The following is a 25756-nucleotide window of genomic DNA, read 5'->3' on the forward strand; positions in this document are numbered from 1 at the left end:
AGAGAATTATAGAATTTACCTGCTGCTTCTCTGATAGGCAGGCAGAGCCAAAAACTATACCCACTCTCTAGCACCTATCTAGGAGGGTGCCACTTGATTATTTGTGAAAAGATATTATAGATTTCCTTTGAGGAAACCCTGGGTAATATGTTAGCTTTCTACGATTCTTAACTGACACAAAAGGTTAACAGATGTCGATTTTAAATAAAAATGCATAGCCTGACAGCAGATGATATGTTATACATTTTGTTCCAAAAATGCAGCGTTTGGCTAAGTGCCTGGAAAATTGTCAGAATGTAAAGCATCTCACCTCTAAAGGTTTTCCCACAAACTTTTTTTTTACATTCATTTTGTTAAGGCTTCGTGCATACTTGTGGCTGAAGGCCCGTAAAAATAGGCAGTTGAGCTAGAGTTTTAATTGCTACCCCCAACTGCCCACCTTAAGCTACAACAGGAGCAAGATGGGATGGTGCACATGACTTGGCCACAATGCTTTGTGGATGTAGCAAAATTATACCCTTTGTTGGGTTTGGTGGGCAATAGCTCTGCTTAAAACGACCCATTCAAGTGAGTGGGACCTCGCCACGATTGTCCTGCAACCGCATTGAGGCACAGTGGTGTGGGCTTTTTAGGTTTAAAACAGGTGTCAAGGAGACGATATATTACCTCCCAGCCAAATGGTCAATGGCTCTCTATAAAACTATTTATTGCAGAATGCTTTTCAGAGGATCAGTAAAGGGCTGACGCAAATATGAGTGAGCCATGACAGTAACTGGCGTGACAAATATTTATTCATAAATAATGTAAAATAAGCATTTCCCAAAACATGATGCAAGAGACCATGGAGTCATCATAAGATCTATGAATATGCAAGCCAATAGGTCTCCATTATAGGTAAGTGACTTTTAAGTACTAGGGTTGGTTCTCTCGGCACAAGGGTAATTGTGGTCATTCATTCGATTGGGTTGCTTTCGGCATGGGGTCAACATGCGGGGTCTTAACATATTATACAGGTCAGTGCTGAGAGAGTCTCCAAGTAATATAAGGCAGTTTTCAATAGAATTGGGTGTGCTGGTTCTGTGTGGGAATACATGTAAGGTATAGCATCTAAGATGATATGAGGAGACAAGCTGTGAAGCAATGGTATATCTAAACCCAAGAATAAAAATGCAATATATTCCAGCTTACCAGTCCTTAGTCTGAAAAAAGAAAAGCTAATGCAGCCGCCACTTTGCCTAAGTACATTTTCTAAAAAGGACAGAAAATACTGTTTGGTCCTGCCAGAATTCCAGTGTTTTTAAATTTTTCAGTATACTCAACTGATGCTTCAAAAATGTAAGCAGCAATCCTAGATATCTTCTGTGAACTACAGAACACCCCATATGTTGTGAAGATGATGAGGGGGGTTGTTTGAAGTCCAATTTAGGAGGAGAGCAACCTAGAAGACAACACTGCTCCTCCATGGACACAGTACAGTGAGTAAACGTTGACAACCTAGGACAAGAAGTATGTTATTAGAAGGATCATCAAGAAAGAAAAGTCTGAAAAAGAAAACAAATTCAGCTGACACCAATGCTGGAGGTATAAATTGACAGCGCTATATAAGCACCTGAAATAAATAAATAATATGTAAAGTGCTGCGTAAATTGACAGCGCTATATAAGCACCTGAAATAAATAAATAAAAAAATTAATTATTGCACTCATTGACACCAATGCTGTGATTTAATATTGCATCCACTGACATCAATGTTGAAGGTTAATATTGCACTCACTGACACCAATGTTGGGAGTTATCATTGCACTCACTGACACCAATGTTGGGGGTTATCATTGCATTCACTTACACCAATGCTGGGGGGTTATTATTGTGTCCACTGATACAAATGTTGAGGATTAATATTGCATCCACTGACACTATTGTTGAGGAATATTATTGCCTTTACTGATACCAGTGTTGGGGGTTATTATTGCACTCACTAAAAGGAGTGTCTGGACCTTGGCAATGTGCAGGGAAGGTTAGATTTTACTGACAAGGCTTAGCATGAAACCAACCCCTTCAAGTATGTCGAGTAAATGTGACCTCCTATCCGCTTTTGGGGAAAGTATTATATCATTTGCATATATTTGCAAATTTTTGGGATTGCTCATGAGATGGGACTTGTACCTTCAAAAGGGCAATATGAGTTGCTACATCATTCTCTTTCAACAGACTACATGGGTCAGCAAGGACTAGTTGAAGTATAGCTAAAAGCTTTGGATAGGATGGGGAGGGATTAGAACCCCTGTTGGGGTTTTATTGCTGTCTCTATCCCTATCAGGGAGATTTACCCTTACTAATTGCCTGGTGACAGTTATCAACCAAAAGCGAATGAAAATCCTAAATTGTGGGTTGTCACATGAACAGGAAATCTTACAGTGGGGACACTAGTTTTTGGTGACCCTTTTGACAACTAGGGATTCCCTTATTTTAGAGGGATTTTATTTCACTTCCTGTTGTGGCTATGGGACAGGAAGCCCTCATTGTTCTTAAAATGGGCCTCACTTATTGGATCCTGGAAGCCCCCTTTAACAAGGAGGTCCCCAGCTCACGGTGTGGGATCACCCCTTGTGACGTCACTGACTGATGCATGCTTGGTCAGTGAGGTCACATGGGGATTGTGCCACCAGATGTCACCAGGTGGCCCGCCCCTTACCTATTTAAGAACTGTCAGATAGCGATGCAGGCAGTGGGTGGTTAGCCTTTGCCACAGGCAGAGCTTTCCGGTCCGGCGATGACGTTAATGACAATGGACCCACATCGAGGGAAATTTTTTTTTTATTTTTAATGAAGGAATTGTCAAAAACTGTGTGTGTTTATTATTTCTGACACTTTTTTTTTGATGAATGAGTATCCCATGCTCATTCACGTGGGGGGGGGGGCGGGACATGGGGGCCCCCTTGTCAATGGGGGCGTTCCAGATTCTGATAAGCCCCCTGTCCACAGACCCCCACAACCACCACCCAGGGTTGTGGGGAAGAGGCCCTTGTCACCATTAACTTGGACAGAGCCCCCCTGCCCCAAGGCACCCCCCCCCCCATGTTGAGGCACTCGCTCATTTCCCCCCACCCCCTTCCTGGCCTGCCAGGCTGCATGCCTGGTTAAGGGCCTGACATGGGTTTTGGGTGGAATCCCAAACCCATATCATATTTTTTTTTACATTTTGGCATGGGGTTCCTCTTAAAATCTATACCAGACCCAAAGTATCGATTGGGGGACCCCCCACACCATTTTATTTTTATTTTTTTTATCCCCCAAGTTTTTTTTTTTCATTTATCTGTCCGTGGGGAGGCCCACTGACAGCTGATGACTCATCCATCATTAAGGACATGGTGACTGGCTTCACGGACCGCTTCTTAACAACTGGCAGCTATTAGGGGTGTGCTCGATGGGCGAATATCATGCCAAGCGCCCCAAAAAGTCGGGTGTTTGCCAAACATGCGAACAGGCAATAGACCTTTGTTGGGTTTTCATTGCTGTCTGGGCCCTTGTTTTATAGCTTTCCTCTCACTTCCTGTCATGTCTCACTGGGGTGCACCAGTGCTGGATTAAACTCTGTGGAGGCCCCTAGTTAGTCGAAACCTTGGGGCCCCCCTCGCAAGTTTCTGAAGGCTCCTTGTGCGCACATTGTAATGGGATAGCAATGAAGTAGTGTGAACGTCGACTACTAGAAGGGGATAAACATCACCACTGTACTTTACAAGTACGTAGATTGCATCAATGTTTTTTTATAAACTGACAGCTGAAAGAAGATGAACGTTTAGGAGACAAAATATTGTGAACCTGATATATATGACAGATGTCACAGCCTCACAAGTGTCAGACGAAGCGTTAGACCTGCAGGCTCAAAATAACGTGGGGGGTATTAGTAATCAGAAATGATTGTCCCAATAAATGAAAGGTAATGTATAAAAATTGAAAGTTACTTTCAACAACTACTGGAGGTGGTGAGGCTTCTTCCAACACGGGCTGTGAACCCAGTGGCTGTCAAAACAAAATAGCAGGGAAGGGGGAAGAGAAAACCGCCAAGCCGCCTATAGTGCAGAAAAGTTTATTAGTAAAGTTTATTAGTTAGATTACAAATTGTGAAAGCAAATGTTGCACTCACAGGGTTTCCAGTTAAGACAGGCATGTCATGGAAATGGATCCTCGGGACCAGAGAGCACTGGAGTAGATTGCAAGTGCCGTCAGTTTGTATCAACCATGGCTGTGGGAGCCGAGAGTTGGGAGGACACTAGCTTGTTCACTCGGGAACAGGAGGAATCTGTAGCTATCAGATCTGGGTAATGCCTGGAAGAATTCTAGCCAATAGGAACGTGTTCTGATGAAACACTTTAAACAAAACCATTGCACAGAGCAGATTATTATAACATGTTTGTTTTTTAAAAAAATAAATAAAATACCTGAACCTTTAATATCACTTTAAACGCTTGCCGACCAGCTGCTGAACATATACTGCGGCAGGTCGGCTCCTTCCCGCAAAACTATGTACCAGTATGTCGCTTCACGAGACCACGAGTGGGGGCGCAGGCACGCAATCATTCACCACAGGGGAAGCTAATCTGCGGGTCCGGTAGCCTTGATTGCCTCTGGGCACCCATGATTGCTCCCCGTGGAGTCAGAACAGTGGTCTGCCGCTGTAAAGACGGCAGACCACTGTTCTGTCAGCAATGAACACAGGGCTCCTGTGTTCCTCTTATTTAGGAACACAGGTCCCTGTGTTCATTCCATAAGGAACTCCCCCACACAGTTAGAAAACACCCCCTAGGGACACATTTAACCCTTTGATCACCTCTGGTGTTAACCCTTTCCCTGCCAGTGTCATTAGTACAGTAACAGTACATATTTTTTAGCACTGATTATTGTAGTAATGTCACTGATCCCCGCAAACGTGGCAAAAATGTCAGTTAGGTGTCTGATCTGTCTGCTGCAATGTCGCAGTCCTGCTAAAAATCGCTGATCAACACCGTTACTAATAAAAAAAATAAAAAAAAAACAAATACAAATGACATAAATATTTCCCCTTTGTAGACGCGATAACTTTTGCGCAAACCAATCGATATACACTTAGTGGGATTTTTTTTACCAAAAATGTGTGGCAGATTACAAATTGGCCTAAAATAATGAAAAAATTATTTGATTTTTAATTTATTTTATTTATTGGGAATGTTAAATAGCAGCAAGTAAAAAATATATTTTTTTCCATAATTGTCGTGATTTTTTTGTTTAAAATGCAAAAAGTAAAAACTGCGCAGGTGATCAAATGCCACCAAAAGAAAGCTCTATTTGTAGGAAAAAAAAGGACATCAATTTTATTTGGGTACAGCTTCGCACGACCGCACAATTGTCAGGCAAAGTAACACAGTGCCGTATCACAAAAAATGGCCTGGTCATTAAGGTGAAATACCTTCTGGTCCAGAAGTGGTTAAAGTGTAATTTCACCGTTACAGAAATTCTGTAAGGTGACCTTACATTGGACCCCCTCCCCATCTTCCCCAGCCCCGCTGTACTGTACCCTTATGATTCTGCTATGTCAGGGACTGGAACCCTGCTTCATTGGTCTAGGGATTTGAAATCCCTGCAGCTTAATCTCTTTTCTGTATCTCTCGGCATGTACGGACAAGAGGCATTCTAATTAGTCAGCACCGCCACATGGACGGTGCTGACCAATCCGAATCTATCTAACCTGTCCTGTCAGTGCTGTGAGGAGAGAAAGCTAGGGGGATTTCAAATTCCCAAACCGGTAAAGTGGCGGTCCCTGACGGAACAGGATCGCGGGACTACAGTACAGTGGGACTGGGGGGATGGGGAGGGGGTAAAGGTGAACTTACACTTTAAACAGCAGAGGAGAAACTGCAAAGCATGCTTGCAATCCATGAAGTTGTGGAAAGAGATGGCCAGCATACAGGCAGCAATCACAACATAATAGGAGATTTTTCAAGTTAGCTTATAGTGGATTGTCAAATATAACTTGTTTGTATTTCTATTACACTGCGGATGTTATAAAATGAAAGTGTATGCTGTGACTATAAATTTCCTTCAATAGTACATTTTTTATATAGGTCTATGCAATAGACCAAAAATAAATATTTTGTTCCTAAACACAGACAGTACCTGCAAAAAAAGGATGGTTGGAAGCTCTAGGTGCCCAGGGTGGTGTTCTGTTTAGCTCTTTCAGTTCTTGCACCATATTACTTGAATTTCGATTCTACTTGAATGTTAGGACTCTTTAAGTAAAGAAAAAACATAAAATACAGTTAAAGACTTGTAAATGATTGTAAAATAGCTATAAATGTGAAATTTTATGTATGAAAGCTGTCTTAATATGTCTTTAAATTAATAAACAATTGCAGGAATTCAGGCCAGATTACTTTTTTTGTGGTTAAGTACTCTTATATGTATCACACAGGTCTCAACACAGCCCACCGAACAGAAGACCCCACCAAGGCTTAAGATGGGACTGAAAAGAATTACACAGATTAGCCTAATTTGGGTTGCCATATCCCTAACTGCATTTAGCAGATGTAAGTATACTTAAAGTATATATCAAGGCAAAATAAAAAAAAATAAAAAAACATATACAGTACATCTATGCAATACGTGCATATTTTCTTGTGTGTTATATCCCCCAAAGTTTCTGAAAATAAAGAAAAATAACTTTAGATCTTCCAAAAATTGACTCAGCTCCTAATTTCATTTCCTTTTGTGGGCCCACAATACATGTCTTTTTCTGGACTCAAATTATAAAGAATGGTGTCAGCCCTGCCCAGTTGTCTATCGGTAAGCTATCAAATCCTACTGCCTTTTTCCATCCCCACAAGAAAATAAGGCTCCTTTTACACTAGTGGTAGTGTTTATCTGTGGTGGATCGTAGGGAAGTGATAAAACCCCTATTGGTTTATTTTTCTGTATGCATCATGTTTGGGAGAATTATATTCAATGTTTGTCCTTGAGAGCCGACAGGAAGTATTAAAAAATCTTTAAAAAAATGAGTGTAATTTCCTCCTAGACAATTGTCATCAGAACACGTGTCCCTAATAAAGATTTACTGTTACCACCTGTAAACTTTTGGATTTCCCATCACTTCCCGACAATGGCCACCAGGAGAAACAGAGAGGATGACTCCTCTCCAGCAGGGACACAGAAAGCAATATAAACAGGGGTTTGATTTCTTCCCTACTCAAGAATTGAACCCAGGCAGGTTAACTCATCCCTAACACTACTCCATTAGTGAATCAACCCAATAGGTTCTAAAAACGATGTGGATTGTTTATAATGAGGATGTAGTTGCACTGTGCAGGAGACAGAAGGAGGAAGAGAAGTACTATTACACTCAATGCAAATATGTTTTCATAACATTAATTTTACGTTCCAGACTCAGCTCTAGTAAGAACCCTTTTTTTAATTTAGCCATTGGTACTTAAAAGCAATGTCTATGCTAAAAAAAAAAAAATGTTTGCATAGGAGCATTTATGTGAAATTCCATTGAAAGGTGTCCTATTGCTAAACATTTGGTAACTGTTCAGTCAATCATTCATAGGTTGCTGCCACTGGGATGTCTGACCTCAAAGTTATAAGCAGAAACAAGGTGGATATTTAAGGGGTGGCAGATCCTATTCAGCTAGCAGAACAGTTCACAGTTAATAGGCTTCCCTACAGCTACAGGAACAAGGGAAAGCCTTGATCATAGGTTTCATCCCACTAACAGCAATACTAAGGAGGTTCTCAGGTATGCAAGTTTGACAGGAACTGTATCCTTAGCCTCCTGTATCTGCTTCAACCTTGTAACCCCCCCAGTTAGATTGACACTGTCCCTTTTACCAGACAGTTATTGCTGATGGTTAAAGCTTAGGTAAAAGTCCACTGAGAGTACCCCTCTCATTTGTGGGTGCACTAACTCATCCTACACTTTATGGATGCCAACTTGTAACCAAAACCCTATTAACAACAAAACGGGGGGCTAAATAGACAAAGCCAAAAATAAGTAATTACTTGACAGGTCAAGGGCAGTTTAGCACACAACTTTATTAGAAAAAGTATAACGTGTAAAAAAAAATAGACTTTCCCAATACTTCGTGTGATAAATGGGAAAAAGTCCTGGGTGAGATTATGGGGGAACAGTGGGAGGAAGCATTGGAGGCAGTTAGGATATGCTCCTTAAATGTTTCACAAAGAGTATCCCAACTTTATGTCCTGCTTAGAGTTCATTACACTCCACTTAAACTTTACTCCATGGGTTTACGTCCCAATCCATTATATTGTAAATGTGGGGGGGGGGGGGGGGAGACTAGCGACCTGATTCACCTGATGTGGAGATGCCCTAAGTTGCACCGATATTGGTCCACAGTAGTGACCACGGTTAATACAGCCTTAAATATCTCAGTCTCATTGGACCCCAAACAGTGTATACTGGGTATACTTGACACAGTCACTCAGGACAGATGTCTGAGAGAGGCGGTGGCAAGAACCTTATTTCAGACGCGAAGACTCTTATTAGTTCACTGGATTTCCCCTGAACCACCCACACACAAAATGTGGCTTGAACAAATGGGCAATAAAATGCGATTTGAAAACCTTATCTATTAGCATAGGGGTTCCCCTCTTAAATTTGAAAAACTATGGGGTAACTGGCTTGCTACCCCGGATTTGGCACCTACGGATCTGGTACTGGAAAGGCTAATATGGTAGAATTGCACTTGTTGGTAATTGTGGCAAATGGGAGCACAATGAGTATTATTTGTTTGCATGATGGTTAATTTTGCAACCTTCAGATGTGTTTGTATTGTTTTGTATCCACCTGAAATCTTGTACAGATTGTTGGCATCTCAATAAACTTATTTCTTGATTTAAAAAAAAAAAAATAGACATTTTTCCTCATTTCCTTACCCCATTAAAAATTAACAACATAGTCATAAAACCGCCTCCAAATTTTGCTGATCCTTCCTCCATCATAGTTGCTTCAACTCTCAACAGGACTTCTGTTGCCAAAAAAAAAAAAAAACAGGCTATAATTGACTGCAAAGGATTTGCAACCAAGTATTAAAAAGTGAAAGTTTGATTTATGATTGTTAATCTGTCCCATTACTTTTGGTCCCTTAAAAAGTGGGAGGCACATATACAAACTATTGTAATTCCTACACCTTTCACCTGATTTGGATGTAAATACCCTCAAATTAAAGCTAAAAGTCTGCAGTTAAAGCACATCTTGTTTGTTTAATTTGAAATCCATTGTGGTGGTGTATAGAGCCAAAAAGATTAGAATTGTGTTGATGTCCCAATATTTATGGACCTGACTGTATATTGTTTTCTTGCAAAAATGAGCTTTCCCCCCTTGCCAAGCAAGAGTTAAAATGAGGGGAAATGAGTGGAGATTTGCTATAATAAAGGGAACATTTTGAAATCCTAATTGAGCCTAAGCAGTACCCTGAAAAAATGCCTGTTTGTCTGGAATTCCTCCTGAAAATTAGCAGCATGCTTCCCTTCTTTGTAAGGGTGCCTAAGCACTCCTGTGCCTAAGGGCTCTTAGATGTATATCTGCTGTGTGAGATCTATGACCCTACTGCCTTTCACTGCTAATATCAGGAGATTTGGAATGAGACTTGGTGATGTCCCTACTGTACTACTCACTTTCCTTCTTCCTTAATGCTCTGACATGAGGAAGCAAAGCCCTGCCTCTAACAAGATGGCCACCTTTACATAGAGACACAGTGCAGAACAGGGCACCAAAGCCCATAATAGGGAAAAGATCATCTGTAGGTAGACCACAGGCAATACTGACACTAGTTGTCACGTACCTGTATGCGGAGCCCAAGATAATTATGGTGGTCTCTTGCACAGTTCCTTTTTGAGCACCCCTGGAAATTGAGACATGGTCTGCAAGAGGCAAAGGAAAAGCACAAGAGTCAGGGTGTAGACCTTGTAGATTAGAACTTGAAAGCACTGAAATCAGATGAGCAGGGTACAGCTGGTAGTACACCATGGAAACACCAAGTTCAGTTAAAAGCAGAGTTGAATTACAAGCCTGTTCCAGTAACAAGTGACAAGGCATCAACGCAAGTCAGAGTTCTGTTTCAGAGTCAGAAAAAAGCAGAGGTTGGCAATGTGCAAGCTGCAAGGTAGAAAGCCGATGGGCAGAGTTTTGGTCAAAAGTCCAGGTCAAGGTTTGTAATGTAGAAGGGTAGCAAACATAGGCATAGAATAATCCAAAAGCTGATCAGTTGGAAGCCAAGTCGATACCAAGGCCAGAATGAATATAAGGGTCAGGAAAACAGGATCAAAGGCTGAAAGACCATTCAATAATGATCCATTGCAGAGGTTGGGTTCCTACAAGCATCTCAGGCAATTGGAGGTTCTCATGGCTCAGGAAGATTTATCAAGTTATTGGTATATCTCCCTGCAAGTTTATCCTAATCATTCATAATTCTATGTACAATGTGCGTGCAGCTGTCAGGTGAGCATTGCAGTGATTGAATACACAAAGATAGCCAGTTATCTCTATTTTTTGTTTTTTTTGGCATGTAATGTTTCCATCTGTGGTCCAACGTAGGCCCCGTGCAGGGCCAACTTAACATTTTACCATTGCCTCATGGCAGAAGATGCTTGCTTTTATTGATGTTCCTTAAACCTGTAGATGTCTGGAAGTGAAAATATTAATAATATGCTGTCTTTCTTTCTTCTTTCATTCCAGCTCAAACCATTTCAACCATTAAAAACTTGGAGTGCCTCAATGACTTTGATAAGACAATGTTTTGTTCTTGGGAAATTGTTGGTTCAAGCAGCAATTGCAGTGAAGATTTTGCCTTGACATATGCTCATATCTTTATAAACAGTCAGGATACGTAAGTTCTTAATCAATGAGAAAATATATAAGAAAATAAAAATTTGAATTACAGATATATTCCTATCAATGTATTTGAATAAGCAATCATTAAATAAGCAATTTGTAAGGGCTCATTTACACAAAGGGGCATGGGGGCAGTAAAAGCAGGTGGTTGAGCCCTGTTTTTACCCTCCCCTCCGACCGCCTACCCAAAGAAGGGTTTGCAGCTACTCAGGGCTGCAGCAAAAATTAAACTACATGTTGCATTTAGCGGTCAGTATGCCGCCTAATGGGATCTATGTAACTGTTCAGTAAAGGGCCGCAGGATAGTGAATCTTCCTATGACCTCTATATACTAGTGAGGTCCTAATACAAGGTGAGCTGCTTGAATTACCACAAGAGTGAAAGAGTGCACAGGATGTGCACCTGGTGGAAGAGGATTACAATTTTTACACTTGGAACAAAAGTGAATTGTAGTTACTTTTAACACATTTTAATGCGGATTTAATCACAGACATTTTTGTGATTTACCTTCATTGTACAATCTATGTGTAGCACCCTCTTGTGTACTACTAGTGTCAGAGTAGGTAAAATAATATTCTCACTCAAGTTTTAACCTGTGAGTCTGTAATTGGGTCAGGGTTACTAGAATTTAGAGCAGCATTACTCATACAGGTAGCTCTTTGGTGCCCCCGACTGGTTCTGAAATGTTGGAGAATGTTCTGGAAGTTAGAGGAGAGGAGGCTAGGAGGGTTGTCCTGCATATTTAGGGGGCCCTTAGCCAATCCCCAGAGGGGACTAAGTGAGCCCTTAAATAGACACGAGTCATGCTGGGCAGGGAGTCAGGTGAAAGATGGAGATGCAGTGTTGAGGAGGCTGTCAGTGGCCCTGGAGGCGAACCCCTAAGTCTGGGGAGGGGGGGCTGCTCTGCCTCAAGCCCAGACACAGGTGTTGGTCTGAAAGGATCCTACCACGGGAGAAGGAGGCTTTACTGAGAGGCAGTGGGAGCAAGGAGAGGACAGTGTGAGTACTACAGCATGGTGTAGGGACTTAAGGGCCATACACACTATAATTTTTTCTGAAGACATTTTCCTTCAGATTTACCTTTTCTATGTAGTGCAAGGGCCTGCCAGATTGCATTCAAATTGAAAGTGTTTAGGTTTGACCTCATATTATATGGTTTTGGTAAATCTAAAGGAAAAAGTCTTCAGAAAATCTTATAGTGTGTATGGCCCATTACAAGGGGAGAGATTGTCACATGTAGCACGTCTCTCTTGAAGACAGCAGTGTGCTTAAGTCCTCTATATAGTAGCCTTTCACTGGGAGATGTCCAGAGTGTCAGTTGGGTAGACTGTTGAAGAAGAAGCCAGATGGGCTGGTAAAGAGGCAGCCTGGTGGGCTAGCTTTTCCTGCAGTAATAGAGCTGGGACCACTGTCTACAGGGGAGTTGGAAGTACTCCAAGATGCAGTTCACAACACATTGTGCTACTTTATAGAAGGACTGACAGTTCCTAGCCTATAAGGGGCTGTTACTAATCTAACAGACACTGTTAGCCTGTACAGAAGAATCAATTGAAATCATATATAGGGAGGAAGTTGTCCCTGGTTTTGTCACTTTCAAGTTGGGCATCCTATAATTCCTATCCCCATCCAAGTTATTATCCCCCCAAGAAAACAACAAAACAAAGCTCAAGGACTGTTCACTGTGTCTGAATGAAAGCTGAAAATGTTATGTGCCTTGCTGTGCAGCAGTGGGGAACCCTGTCACCTGCAACCCTTACAGGAGTAGTGCTACATATGTTTATATATTTGATCATGGACTTTTGTGATTGATTGTTTATTATAATATGTGATGCACTATTAATTTATGATTATATTTAACACGTTTTTTTTTTTTTTTTTTTGCTTTTTTTTTTACTGGGATGGAGAGCGCTGCATAATTTTGGGTTATTAGATTGCAGTTTAGGGTGGAGTGAGATCAACTTTGAGTGCCAGCTAGCATCCGAGGAGTTTTTTAAAGTAATTTCTTATATTATTTTTTTTTTGGTTTTTAATACTGTTGGAGGGTGATGCACAGTCAAGTTTTTGGTTATTCGTTTTGTACTGGTAGATAGCGTTGGTTTGGTCTGGAAGTAGAGAAGGGGTAGAATGAGAGTAGCGCATTTTGTGAATGGGGTTGCATCAAAGGGCCTGAAGTATTCCAGCTAAGGGGTCCCCTGTTTGATTCTTTCCTAGAGCCTCAATTTATGTAAAACTGGCCATGCTCATTGGTGTTGCTAAGGGCCTGTGTCAACAGGCTTTGGGCTTATGTCAATGGCATCCATTTGACATCAGTTTTTCAATGCTTCTGATCATTCCGAAAGCTATGACAGATACATTTGACCTGCAGTTGACCTCCTTCTAACTTGCATTAGACCTGCTCCAATCAGAGTTGAATGGGAATGCAAAACTAATTTGACGCAAACTAAAACCTGTCCACAGAGACCCTAATAATGAGGAGTGTGGCATATGAGTGTTGGGGTATACATTTCAATGGCTATATGGACACTCGTGAGTGAACTAAGCATACTAGGGTGTAGATCTAACCGGTGGTGTGGATACTGAGGAGTAGCTGTGTGTGCTTGAGGGAAGATCTCACTGGTTGTGGGGATATTAAGAAAGGTGCTGTACGTGCTGCGGTGCCAATTTCAGGTGAAATGTAGACCAGGGAGTGAGCTGCACATACTGGGATGAAGGTTTAAATTGTGGTGTGGATACTGGAAAGTAAGCTATGTGTGATGGGGTGCAGATCTCTGGTATTGTGGAGAGTGCTATATTTTAGCCTAGGCCGACAAGGCCCAGGCCTAGGGCAGCAATTTGCAGGGGAGCTGCAAAATAGCCGTCCCCGCCTCCACCTGAGACTCTATTAGCCACTGTTTGCTAGAGTTGGCTGGCGTCGAGCAACCAGTGACATCATGGCCGTGTCTCCCTGGCCCTGCCCATAATTCAAAGTGGAGGAGGATTTAACTTCCTCCTCCTCTGCGCCTAGTGCTCGTGGGGCCCAAAGAGTCCAGCCGGTCTTGTGACAGTGGGGTGCAGGGCAACAGAGCAAAATCTGCCAATCCACCGCCGACAGCAGCTGCTGCTGCTGAGCTGAGACGTCTTCACACAGTGAGTGGGCAGTCGGCTGGCCCTGGACTCTGGCTAGAACTGAGAGCCACCCTGTCCTAAGCAGCGGCTGGTGCAGCATTCCTGGTGCCTCCCAGAGCCTGCGCTCCTTCTCAAACCTCCTCTCCACTCCTAGCTGGGACATCAACAAAAAGGTAGGTGCATCACACACACCTAATCAGAGACATGGGGGGCACAGGAGCGACTGCAGGCATGGCCAGGGGTCTCCCTCCTCCTGCCTCTCTTTCCTTCTGTCTCTCTCTCTCTCTCCCCCCTCTGTTTCTCTCCACCCCCTGTCTCTCTACCCCCCTCTCTCTCTCACCCCCCTTCTCTCTCACCCCCTCCCTCTCTCTCTCTCATCCCCCCTCTCTCTCTCATCCACCCCTATCTCTCTCTCATCCTCTCTCTCTCTCCCCACCATCTCTCCCTCCCCCTCTCTCTCTCATCCCCCCTCTCTCTCTCCCTCTCTCATCCCCCCTCTCTCTCATTCCCCCCTCTCTCTCATTCCCCCCTCTCTCTCTCACCCCCTCTCTCTCTTTCTATCAGCCCCCCTCTCTCTTCTCCCCTCTCTCACCCCCCCTCTCTCTCTCTCTCTCCCCCACCCTCTCTCTCCCTCTCCCCCATCTCTCTCATCCCATCTCTCTCTCATCCCACCTCTCTCTCTCACCCCCTCTCTCTCTCGCTCTCTCTCTCATCCCCTTCATCCCCCTCTCTCTCTCTATTTCTCTCAACCCCCCTCTCTCTCACCCCCTCTCCCCCCTCTCTCTCATCCCCCTCTCTCCCTCTCTCATCCCCCCTCTCTCTCATCCCCCCTCTCTCTCATCCCCCCTCTCTCTCTCACCCCCTCTCTCTCTCTCTCTCTCTCAGCCCCCCCCCCCTCTCTCTCATCTCCCCTCTCTCTCTCACCCCCCCCTCTCTCTCTCTCACCCCCCCTCTCTCTCTCTCTCACCCCCTCTCTCATCCCCACTCTATCTCCCCCACCCTCTCTCTCCCTCTCCCCCATCTCTCTCATCCCATCTCTCTCTCTCATCCCACCTCTCTCTCTCTCTCTCTCAGCCCCCCTTTTTTTCGCTCTCTCATCCCCCTCACCCCCCTCCCCCTCTCTCTCTCTCTCTTTCTCTCAACCCCCCTCTCTCTCACCCCCTCTCTGCCCCCCCTCTCTCTCATCCCCCTCTCTCTCTCACCCCCACTTCTCTCTCTCCCTCTCTCATCCCCCCTCTCTCTTATTCCCCCCTCTCCCCCCCTCTCTCTCTCAGCCCCCCTCTCTCTCTCTCTCTCATCTCCCCTCTCTCTCTCACCCCCCTCTCTCTCTCTCACCCCCCCTCTCTCTCATCCCCACTCTATCTCCCCCACCCTCTCTCTCCCTCTCCCCCATCTCTTTCATCCCATCTCTCTCTCTCATCCCACCTCTCTCTCTCACCCTCTCTCTCTCATCCCCCTCATCCCCCCTCCCCTCTCTTTCTCTCAACCCCCCTCTCTCTCACCCCCTCTTTCTCTCTCTCTCTCACCCCCCTCTCTCCCCCCTCTGTCTCTCCCCCCTCTCTCCCCCTCACCACTCTCTCTCCCACCACCCCCTTCTCTCTTTCTCTCATCCCCTTCTCTTGCACCCTCCCTCACCCATCCCCCCTCTCTCCCCCCTTTCTCATCCCTCCTCACCCTCCCTCACCCATCCCCCTCTCTCTCACCAACCCAGCTCTCTCTCTCAGACCCCCTCTCACCCCCCCCCCCCCCCGCATGAGATCTCAGGGGTTCTTGCTGAGACTTGTATTCCTTCAATTATGAAGGGCATCACATCCATTAAACAGGAAGGGGTGGGCAAATTTACATAGGAGGGGGAGGGTAGGCTCAATTTTAGTCTTGCCTAGGGAAGCACAAAAACAAAATATACCACTGATTGTGGATACTAGGGAATGTAGTGTGCCTGCTGGTGAACCAATTGAAACTGACACTGGATAATGATCTGTACATACTGGGGTGAAGATCCAACTGATGCTGTGGATGCTGGAGAGTGAGGTGTGTGTGCTGGAGTGCAGATATCACTAGGAAGTAAGCAATGCATGTGTAGAGACCAGATATTAGGCAGAAAACATGGGTGATGTGGATGTCATCTGAAATGTGGGGCATTCTCCTAGCAGGTGGAAGAATAAATTATTTCAAAAACAAGAGTTACAGGATATACATAAAATAGCTTTGATGATCTCCTCCACTGATGTAAGTTTTGTACTACATTATATTTTTATTTTAGCCAAACTTATTTTTGGATTTATATCATTTCAGCAGAGGAATGTGTGTTGACCTGCAAAATGAGCAGTTGGATGGTTCTACGGTGCCTAATAAATGTATATGCAATATTCAGCTACCTTTTTTTGCATATGCTGATATCTATCTAATAAAAGTGGAATCACATGGACAACTAGTTGGCAATAAAACCATTCACATTTGCTACACAGGTAAGTAGGTACTGTTGGGTCTCTGGGTGGAGGCCAAAAAGATAATATAACCATTTAAACAAAAGCTACCCCCTTTGACAGATACAATCGTTGTACAATCTCATATGTCCCCAACTATATCAATATTTTGTTATACGTGCAGTTTTTAACCTTTAAGACTCTCAAAATTGCCTTTGTTAGGCAATTTTGAGAGTCTTAAAGGTTAAAAAATGTGTTTATGTCATTTCAGAAGCGCTAGTAGACTGATACATGGACAAACCTAAAGGGCAACTCCATCCAAAACTGTTATATCACCCATGCTAGCCAGTACTGGGAAGTCATGTAGGGGTATCTCAACCCAGATATATAGAGTGCCCTAGAGATTCTAGAAATAAATGTCCTTCAAGTTGGCCACAACCTTGCAAATCCGAAACATAAGCAATATCACATTTGCTGTCTTATTTCATTTAAATATACATTTAAAGGGTAAAGGGACTTTAGGCAGCCTAATGAAGGTTTTTGACTGCCTTGCAAACAGTATATAAGTGTATTATTTCTTGTAAGAGCCAGTGTTGGTCCCCCCACCCTTCCACTGCACTTATTTGATGTGACCTGCTGTCTTCACCAGCTACAGACTTGTAGACAGGGTCTATCTTGGGCTGGATATTTTTTCTAGAAGACAGCCCCAGGTAGACCCCATCAATTATCCACAACCTGTTGACTTTGCTGGGTGCACGTAAAAAGAGCAGCAAAAGGGCAGTTGTCATTACTGAATACCACCCAGTGCAACAGACCTCTTTCTAAGTTATTATTACATAACTATACTGTTTGCAAGACAACTAAAGGCTGATTGAGGGCTTTTTCTTTATGTTTACAGTTGCTCCATAAAAAAATAGCCTATATTGAATGAAATATGTATGCTGCTTTGTTCACCTCTCCTGAAAACTCCAAATGTTTTTAGCTTTTCTGTGTAGGATCGTTTTAACCACAAACTGACCATACTTGAGAAACAACTATTTCACTGCAATAATATTCATCTTATCTTTGTGCTGTATTCACTTCCTCTGTGACTTGCTGATTTCCGTGCAAACAATGGTATTTATTGTGTGTTTTGCACAGTTAAGCCAAGTGCTCCATCAAATGTCCGAATTGAATTTAAAGAGGAAGAGGACGGTCTAGTGCAATGGGATATCGCTTATAATACCAACTTTATTTTAACCAAGTTGACCTATCATGTACAGATCCTCTTCAAGCACAGCAGAAAAGTGGTAAAATTCAGTTTGTTTTGTTTCTTGTGCACATTGCATCACATAGAACTGACCACGGCATCTAAACTGCCTTTTCTTTATTTGGCTTCACCGTCTTTTTTAAATTATTATTTCAACAACAAAACTTTCCATTGGATTAAATGTTCATTTAACATATTTTAGGCATGTAGACATATGTAGACTTATGTAGACATTCAAATGGCCTGCCGCTGGGTGCTGCCATTTTGGATTTGCTGTCAGCAGCCCCAGCAGACTCAAATCTGTCACTCGAATGACAATCTAGAGTTTTCCCCATAATTCCTTCCCCTGCTGCTACATTAACGCTTATGTAAAGAGGTTAGTGGAGGGGTGGAGGAGCTACATTCAGCACAGACAGTAGTTAGGCACTCCCAAAGGAGGAGAGCACTATGACATGCAAAGAGGGAGGGAACTGTACTAGAAAAGTGACTCTTCTGACGTGGTCAAATTTTCTAGCAGATTGAAAGTGAATTTATAGATACAAAATACACTGTAAGTAAGTATTTAAAATACTTGATTTATCTTTACTTTTAGCTGCAATTTGTTAAGGTGGTGACAGGGTCTCTTTAAATTTCACCTGTCATTTTGGATTGGATAATTTGTAAGAAAGGAGGGTAGAGATGTTAAGCATTTGAGTGATATAGTTATTTTGAACTGAGTTTAAAGCCCTATTTATGCCCACTTTTACATGCATGTGCTTTTTCCAGGGTTAGGAGGCTGGGTTTTTCATTTTAGGAGAGGGAGCCATATAAGCATATGGACATATTCTTTAGATGAGCTTTAAATATGTAGATTCCGCTTTGTCACCCTGTCACATGCACCCCTGGTGGACTAAGAAGCGACCATGCCGAAATCTTCAACATGTTTCCAAGGATTACCACAGATGTACCACAGGGAAAGAATAAATGTTCTTTGTGTGGGGTCGGGATTGGTTCCCCCACTCCTCCATGTGGGCCACCATATGCTGCCAGCAACAACATGGGAGCCTCCTGTCTATTCCATACTAAGGAGTGCACTCCTATTCAAATGCATGGACTTTGAACATACCCTGATGTGAGTTCAATTTCATCTACATCTGTGGTTACCCCTGGAAATGCATAGGATATCTTGAGATATATAAATATCCTTGCTGTATGGTGGTCGATGTACAGTATATCTTAGGGAAAGGACAGAATAAGTGGAGAGTTCCAGGATAACTTGGGGCATTTAGACATCCTGAAGGTGTTGTTTGCTGTAGCAAAGTTAATTATAGGGGAAGGACATGATAAATGGAACCTTAATCAGACAAGTAATGTTGAGGCAGATGAAGTGATCCGGTTTGTTTGCTAGGAGGGTCCCCTATCCATTTCTTTGATGGCCAAAGGGTGCTCTTTTTCTGTTTGGTATAAAAAGTATATCTTCACACCTCCTGAACAAGCCGATCATATAGTCTGAAAAACAGAGAATAACACCCTATTAACATTGCAACAATACAATATGAAGCAATTGTGTTGTGTATGATGTATGTAATCAGCAGACTGGTATTTCAGGGTTAAAGATAAGCGGAAGTAGCTTCTGCTGTTACTTATAGAATACGACACAAATGAGCACTAAATTTGTTTCATTTTATGTTTTTATGACCTTGTAAAATAAATAAAACTATTGCAGCACCCTCCTAGTACAGGTGCTAGAATGTAAATAGTTAGACTAGTATAATTTGCTCTTCTGGCTAACGGTGGGGCTAGAGGCAAATCTATCTGCAGCAGGTCTGCTTACTAGAATGCTGCAATTTATTAGTTAGGGCTGCTCCTGTGTTCTGGTGCTGTTGAGTTTGCTTGGACTTCTCCGGCCTTCTAGAAACTAGTAAAACTTTCTGGAGCATGGGTGGGAGTTAGGCAAATGGGCAGCATGAGTATGCAGCAGTCCGAGCCAATTACAGGGGAGGTGTCCCTGAGCATGCTGGCAGATTGGCCTATATATTCAGGGAACATGTGAGCGCTGGGTCCTTCCCAGATAGTGGAGTGCACCAGCTGGGGGTGAGGCAAGCTTGCCACCTCTGGCACTTGCTGCCATGAGGCCTTAGGTGGTTGACCTGAGGGCCTGAAGCTAAAGGAAAGGAGTGACACTTGTGCTTCTGAAGAGCTAAGGGGGAGCCCTGCTTGAGAGGATCTGTTTGCAACTCCAGTGAGTACAAACCAATGATCTAGGGGTTTGTACTCACTTGAGTTGCAAACAGATCCTCTAAAAGAGTCAGCCAAGGGTCCAACTAAAGCGATCACTGGCTAGTGATCTGAAAAACTTGTCTAACTGTTGCTACTGCATGGGAATTTGCTCAGTTGTACTACTTTTGGACTGTCAAACAGTCTGCCGTAACTGGCTTGTACCTGAAGAGCTTTGTCTACCTGTCCTACACTAGAAGAGACTTTGCTCATGCTATTTCTTCACTGCTATACAGGAGAAGTCTGTCATCTGCTCACAGCAAGGGACTTCACCTACTGCTCAATTCTAGATCAGCTGGAGTCCTCAAGTTGTGCATAGTTTTATTCCATAGTATCCTACTACAAATCCCTTACCCTATCCAAGTTCCTACAAAAATAAAACTACGAAAGAACACCCCTAGACTGGTCTTTGACTACATCAAGTCTAAGTGTGTGTGTGCCTGGCTGCAGGAAATACCTTGTACTTGGCTGTCAGCGAAAAAGGACTATCTGTGTAATACTCAAGCGGCTCCTACGGCTGTAGCCCTACACTAATTTTAAAATTTTCAGCTCATGGAAAGAAAAAAATCCTCCCTTGCACTGGGGATACCCTTTCACTGCAAAGGTTAAATGCTCATTTAGGACTAGGGGACTTTTACTTACCCACTACTCTGCTCCCTGAGGTTTCCCCTGCACAGCTAGATCAGTCCTTGCAAGCTTTCTCCCCTTATATTGTGGCAGTTACAGGTCCACTGACATCGTCAATACAATGCAGACCCCAAAGCCTTACATTGGACAAGAGGACACTGAGGAAAAGTCCATCATGGAAGCTTTGGGTAAAAGAAGGGAGTGCTGGCTGCTGGGGGAGCAGAGTTTTGGGTATATAAAACAGTTTTTTTTAAGCCCCCTAGATTTAAATGAGAAGTGCAGTGGAGGGGCATCCCCTTTGTAAGGGAGGATTTTTACATTCCTCAGAGGCTTCAGAGGGGAACTAAACTCTGCAAATACCTCATCTTAATTTATCCAGCTGCTAGTCTGTGGTTGTCATGATCCCTGCGGGATAACACGGGAGTTCAGCCATCCCAGCATACAGGCACTTAGCCATCCCAGCATACAGGCACTTAGCCATCCCAGCATACAGGTACTTAGCCACCCCAGCCTACAGGTACTTAGCCATCCCAGCATACAGGCACTTAGCCATCCCAGCATACAGGTACTTAGCCACCCCAGCCTACAGGTACTTAGCCATGCCAGCATACAGGCACTTAGCCATCCCAGCATACAGGTACTTAGCCACCCCAGCATACAGGTACTTAGCCACCCCAGCCTACAGGTACTTAGCCATCCCAGCATACAGGCACTTAGCCATCCCAGCATACAGGCACTTAGCCATCCCAGCATACAGGTACTTAGCCATCCCAACAAACAGGCACTTAGCCATTCCAGCATACAGGTACTTAGCCATCCCAGCAAGATGGCACTGTGCCAAAAAATGTAAACTGAGCTGCGCATGCACAGGTCAGTGTACAGTCTACAGAACACTGCAAACAGTTAAGTAACTGTATATAATGACTCTTCTGCAATAAATAGCCTGCCTGCTCCCAAATTGCTTAATTTTGACATCAGTTTCGCTTTACTGTGTATATATGTTTCATTCAAGTAGCACCTGTATATATAGTGTAACATTTTATGTGACTGGTTGAATCTGTTCTGCCAGGCAAAAGAAGATTGGCTTACACAATTGGAGCGCCGATATAAATTCAGCAAACGACAACTGAAACGAGGGGAAGAATATGTAGTAAGGGTCAGGACAAAGCTAGCAGAAAACCAAGGATTCAATGGAACGTGGAGCGAATGGAGCTCAGAAGCTGAGTGGAGCAATGGTAAAATTGTATGATTGAACCTCTTTAGGGTATTAGCTAGAACAGAACCATAAGGCTTCACGCACACTGGATGTTTGTCCATCTCTCTAAACAATGCCTTTTCCTGGCAGGTGAAAAGTAGAGTCAAAAAAGCACCTAAAGCAATGTTTTTGGAAACGCGTTTAGGTGCATCAAGCGTGTGGGCATTTATTCAAATCTATTCTTTTATTCTAGCACTGAAACACATGTAGTTACGTTTACACGTGTTTAGGCGCGTCAGTTGTTTTCATGCCAAAATGCTGCTGCTCCTGAATAAACTGGCAATGGTTTTTTTTTTTCTCCCTCTTGACGCCTGTAAATGCCTGTGTGCATGGACACTGAGGGACATTTAGAGGCAGAAAAAAAAATTGCAAGGCACCTCTGAAATCGGCATTCAAAATGCCCAGTGTGCACAAGGCTTTAAAGAGATGATGTTTGTTTTACTGAAAAGTTTTATGGTTCATAAGCTGTTAAATATGATATCAGATGACCAAAAATCTAGACAAAATCAAAACTTGCATATACTGTATGTCGTAGTTTGTCACTAGCATTACTGCATATTTTTTTGTTTTTCCCTGCACCACCACTGTAAGATTGTTTTATTACCTGTTTAATCTGCCAGTAGAGCTGCTATTTTTTCACTTCCTTTGACACCGTTGTTTGTTCTGCAGTAAAATTACACAGCAGCTTTGTTAGCCTGTGCACAGGTAATCTTAGATGGATATTTTGTTTTCATATAGAACTTAACCGCTTCAATACAGGGCACTTTCACCCCTTTCCGGCCCTGGCCATTTTTCAGCTTTGTGCACTGTCACACTTGCTGTACCCAAATTAAAATGTTATCATTTTTTTCACACAAATAGAGCTTTCTTTTGGTGGTATTTAATCACAGATGGGTTTTTTATTTTTTACAAAAAAAAAAGAAAATAGACAGAAAATTTTGAAGAAAAAAAAAGTTTTTATTAGTTTCTTTCAGTAAATTATGTAAATAAGTAATTTTTCTCCTTCACTGATGTGCGCTGATGAGGTGGCACTGGTGGGCACTAATAGGCTGTACTGATGGGCACTGATGAGGTGGCACTTATGGGCACTGATGAGGTGGCACTGAAGGGCACTGATTAGGTGGCACTAATATGCTGCACTGATGGGCACTGATATGCAGCACTGATGAGGACTGATATGCGGCACTGATGGGCACTGATAGGTGGCACTGATGGGCACTGATAGATGGCACTGATGGGCACTGATAGGTGGCACTAGTGGGTGGCACTGACTGGCAGCACTGGTGGGCACTGCTGGGAGGCACTGGTGGGAACTGATGGGCAGCACTGGTGTACACTGATGGGCAGCACAGATGAGCAGGCACTGACAGACACTGGCTGGCATCCCTAATGGGCACTGATTGGGGTCACTTATTGACACTGATTGGGGTCACTGATTGGCACTGATTAGGGTCACTGATGTGCCATGTTTGCTGTCATTGGTGTGCATTTATTTTACTGTATTGTAATCAGGGCACTGATCATCAGTCAGTGGCCGCGGGACTCGTGGACATCGCTGGACAGAGAGATGGGCTCAGGTAAGTATTAGGGGGTGCTGGGGAGGCTGCTACACCTAGAAGGTTTTTTTATCTTAATGCATAGAATGCATTAAGGTAAAAAAACTTCTGCCTTTACAAATCCTTTAAGGCAGAATGGGGTGCTAGGCAAAGTATTAACATTGCCTTCCCTATCCTTTCAAATTACATTGATGGGGATTGCAAAAGACACAGAAAAGCTGCCCCATTTGCACTGTCTGTGCTGATATGGTCTTTTCCCATCAGACACCAACTTCCTACAAGTACATCATCCTTTGTCAACTGACAGGTAGATGCACATCTTTGACAAAATTGCCTCATCCTTCTAGTTTATTACAGTAACAGGGTGCCCTGTGGACATCCATAAGGATCTAGGAACTCTAGATATCTAGATTGCCTTGTGTGCTATCCAGCTCTAAGGGATCATTCACATGAGCTGTGCCCTCTGAAGAGTAAGCCCCATTACCCCCTGTCCATGCATCCACTGCATCCTAATAGAAAACAATAGGAATGCCGTCACAGTGATGGACGCGACTCTTGTTCATCCCTGTGCCTGGCAAAACACGGCCCTGCACAGGGCAGGGATGTAATCAAACAGGGCCCAAAACCACAAAGGTGATGGAGATATTTTGGTACAGAACAGATCTTGTTTCAACTTTCAGTTGCTTGAACGTACCCATGCTGAGAAATAACAACAAAAATGACCCCAGCTCCACTGCTAGTATTTAAGTCCATAGACTGGAGTCCGGACTCCCATAAATATAAACTCAAGACAGAAGGGCTGGTGACACGGCGTGCTCTTTAATAAAAGTACTTTATTGCTGCAAGGTACAGAGTATATGCTGATGGGTTTTGGCTATAGAGCCTTCATTAAATAGTAAAAAAATATTTAAAACTAATATATATATAGTATAACAAATCCTCTAAACAAAGGGGCGGTAGCCTCACTAATAAAGAGCAATTTGAATAATTAAAAACACATGGAGCAAAGACAACTTCTGTGCAGTTGTCTTTGCTCCAGTCAGGCCAGTCAGGTTCCTCCACACCAAACTCGCTCATCCATGACTTTATGGACCTTGCCTTGTGCACCGGTCCAAATCATTTGGTGGTGGGGGGGTTATGGTGTGGGGTTGCTTTTCAGGGGTTGGCTTGGCCCCTTATTTCCAGTGAACGGAACTCTTAAGGCGTCAGCATACCTAGACATTTTGGACAGTTTCATGCTCCCAACTTTGAGGGAACAGTTTGAGGATGGCCCTTTTCTGTTCCAACATGACTGCGCACCAGTGCACAAAGCAAGAGTTTGGGGTGGAGGAACTTGATTGGCCTGCACCTGACCTCAACCTGATCCTGACCTCAATTTGATAGAACACCTTTGGGATGAATTAGAGCGGAGACAGGCCTTCTCATCCAACATCAGTGCCTGACCTCACAAATGCACTTCTGGAAGAATGGATAAACTTTCCCTTAGACTCACTCCAAAACCTTGGGGACAGCCTTCCTAGAAGAGTTGAAGCTGTTATAGCTGCAAAGGGTGGGCCAACTCAATATTGAACCCTACGGGCTAAGACTGGGATGCCATTAAAGTTCATGTGAGTGTAAAGGCAGGTGTCCCAATACTTTTGACAATATAGTTATATATAAAATAGCACTGAATATGTCAGTCGCGCGGGAAAATTAAACATTCAATTTAGTATGGGGAACATTAAAAATGTATTTTAAATTTTCATTAAATGATAATAATGTTTCCCCGTTCACTGGTAAAAAAAAAATTATAATAACTTTCCTGTTCCCTTTTTTTTTTTTTTTTTTTTTTTTTTACAGATTATAGACTTACCATACAGGATCTGAAAAATATCATTATCCCGATCACATGTTTAGTGTTGTTATGCCTAATTATTGTGCTCTATGTCTGCCTTACCAGGTAATCATAACCATTATTATGCTTAGTACTTAAAGTGATTGTAAAATCTTGTGTTTTTCTTTTCTTTAAATAACAAGCATGTTATATTTACTTGCCCTGCGTAATGCTTCTGCACAGAGCAGCCCGTATCCTCCTCTTCTCGGGTCCCTCTTTGCTGCTCCTGGCCCCTCCCTCCTGTTGAGTGCTGTTCCTGTTGAATACGACTAAAACTAAATTAGCATTTTAGTAAAATGACTGAAATATGACTAAAACTAAAATGGCATTTTAGTCGAAAGGCTATAACTAAAACTAAACTGAAATCCGCTGCCAAAATAAATACTGTTTTTTTTTTCTTTGGGGGGGGGGATTTTGACATGTTCGCCCCGGGCTCTAGATGACCTTGTCCCGGGTGACACCATTAATTCTATGCTAACTCCAACACCATCTAACCTAAAACTTATGCGGCTTAAGACCACAGAAGG

At 43.1% G+C, this 25756-nt stretch overlaps 1 protein-coding gene across 1 annotated transcript in view; it reads left to right on the plus strand.

Moving 5' to 3' along the window:
- The window catches only part of LOC309557882 (uncharacterized protein), a 56917-nt gene that overhangs the window by 12646 nt on the left and 18515 nt on the right, over positions 1 to 25756 (plus strand). The window contains exons 2-7 of the mRNA XM_082260700.1: positions 6449 to 6563; positions 10727 to 10877; positions 16283 to 16455; positions 17554 to 17702; positions 21615 to 21780; positions 25196 to 25295. Coding sequence (XP_082116826.1) covers positions 6494 to 6563; positions 10727 to 10877; positions 16283 to 16455; positions 17554 to 17702; positions 21615 to 21780; positions 25196 to 25295 — 809 coding nt within the window. The 5' untranslated portion in view covers positions 6449 to 6493. The remainder of the gene's footprint in view (positions 1 to 6448; positions 6564 to 10726; positions 10878 to 16282; positions 16456 to 17553; positions 17703 to 21614; positions 21781 to 25195; positions 25296 to 25756) is intronic.

Source organism: Pelophylax lessonae (assembly GCF_965119305.1).
Source record: "Pelophylax lessonae genome assembly, chromosome: 6".
Lineage (NCBI taxonomy): Eukaryota > Metazoa > Chordata > Amphibia > Anura > Ranidae > Pelophylax > Pelophylax lessonae.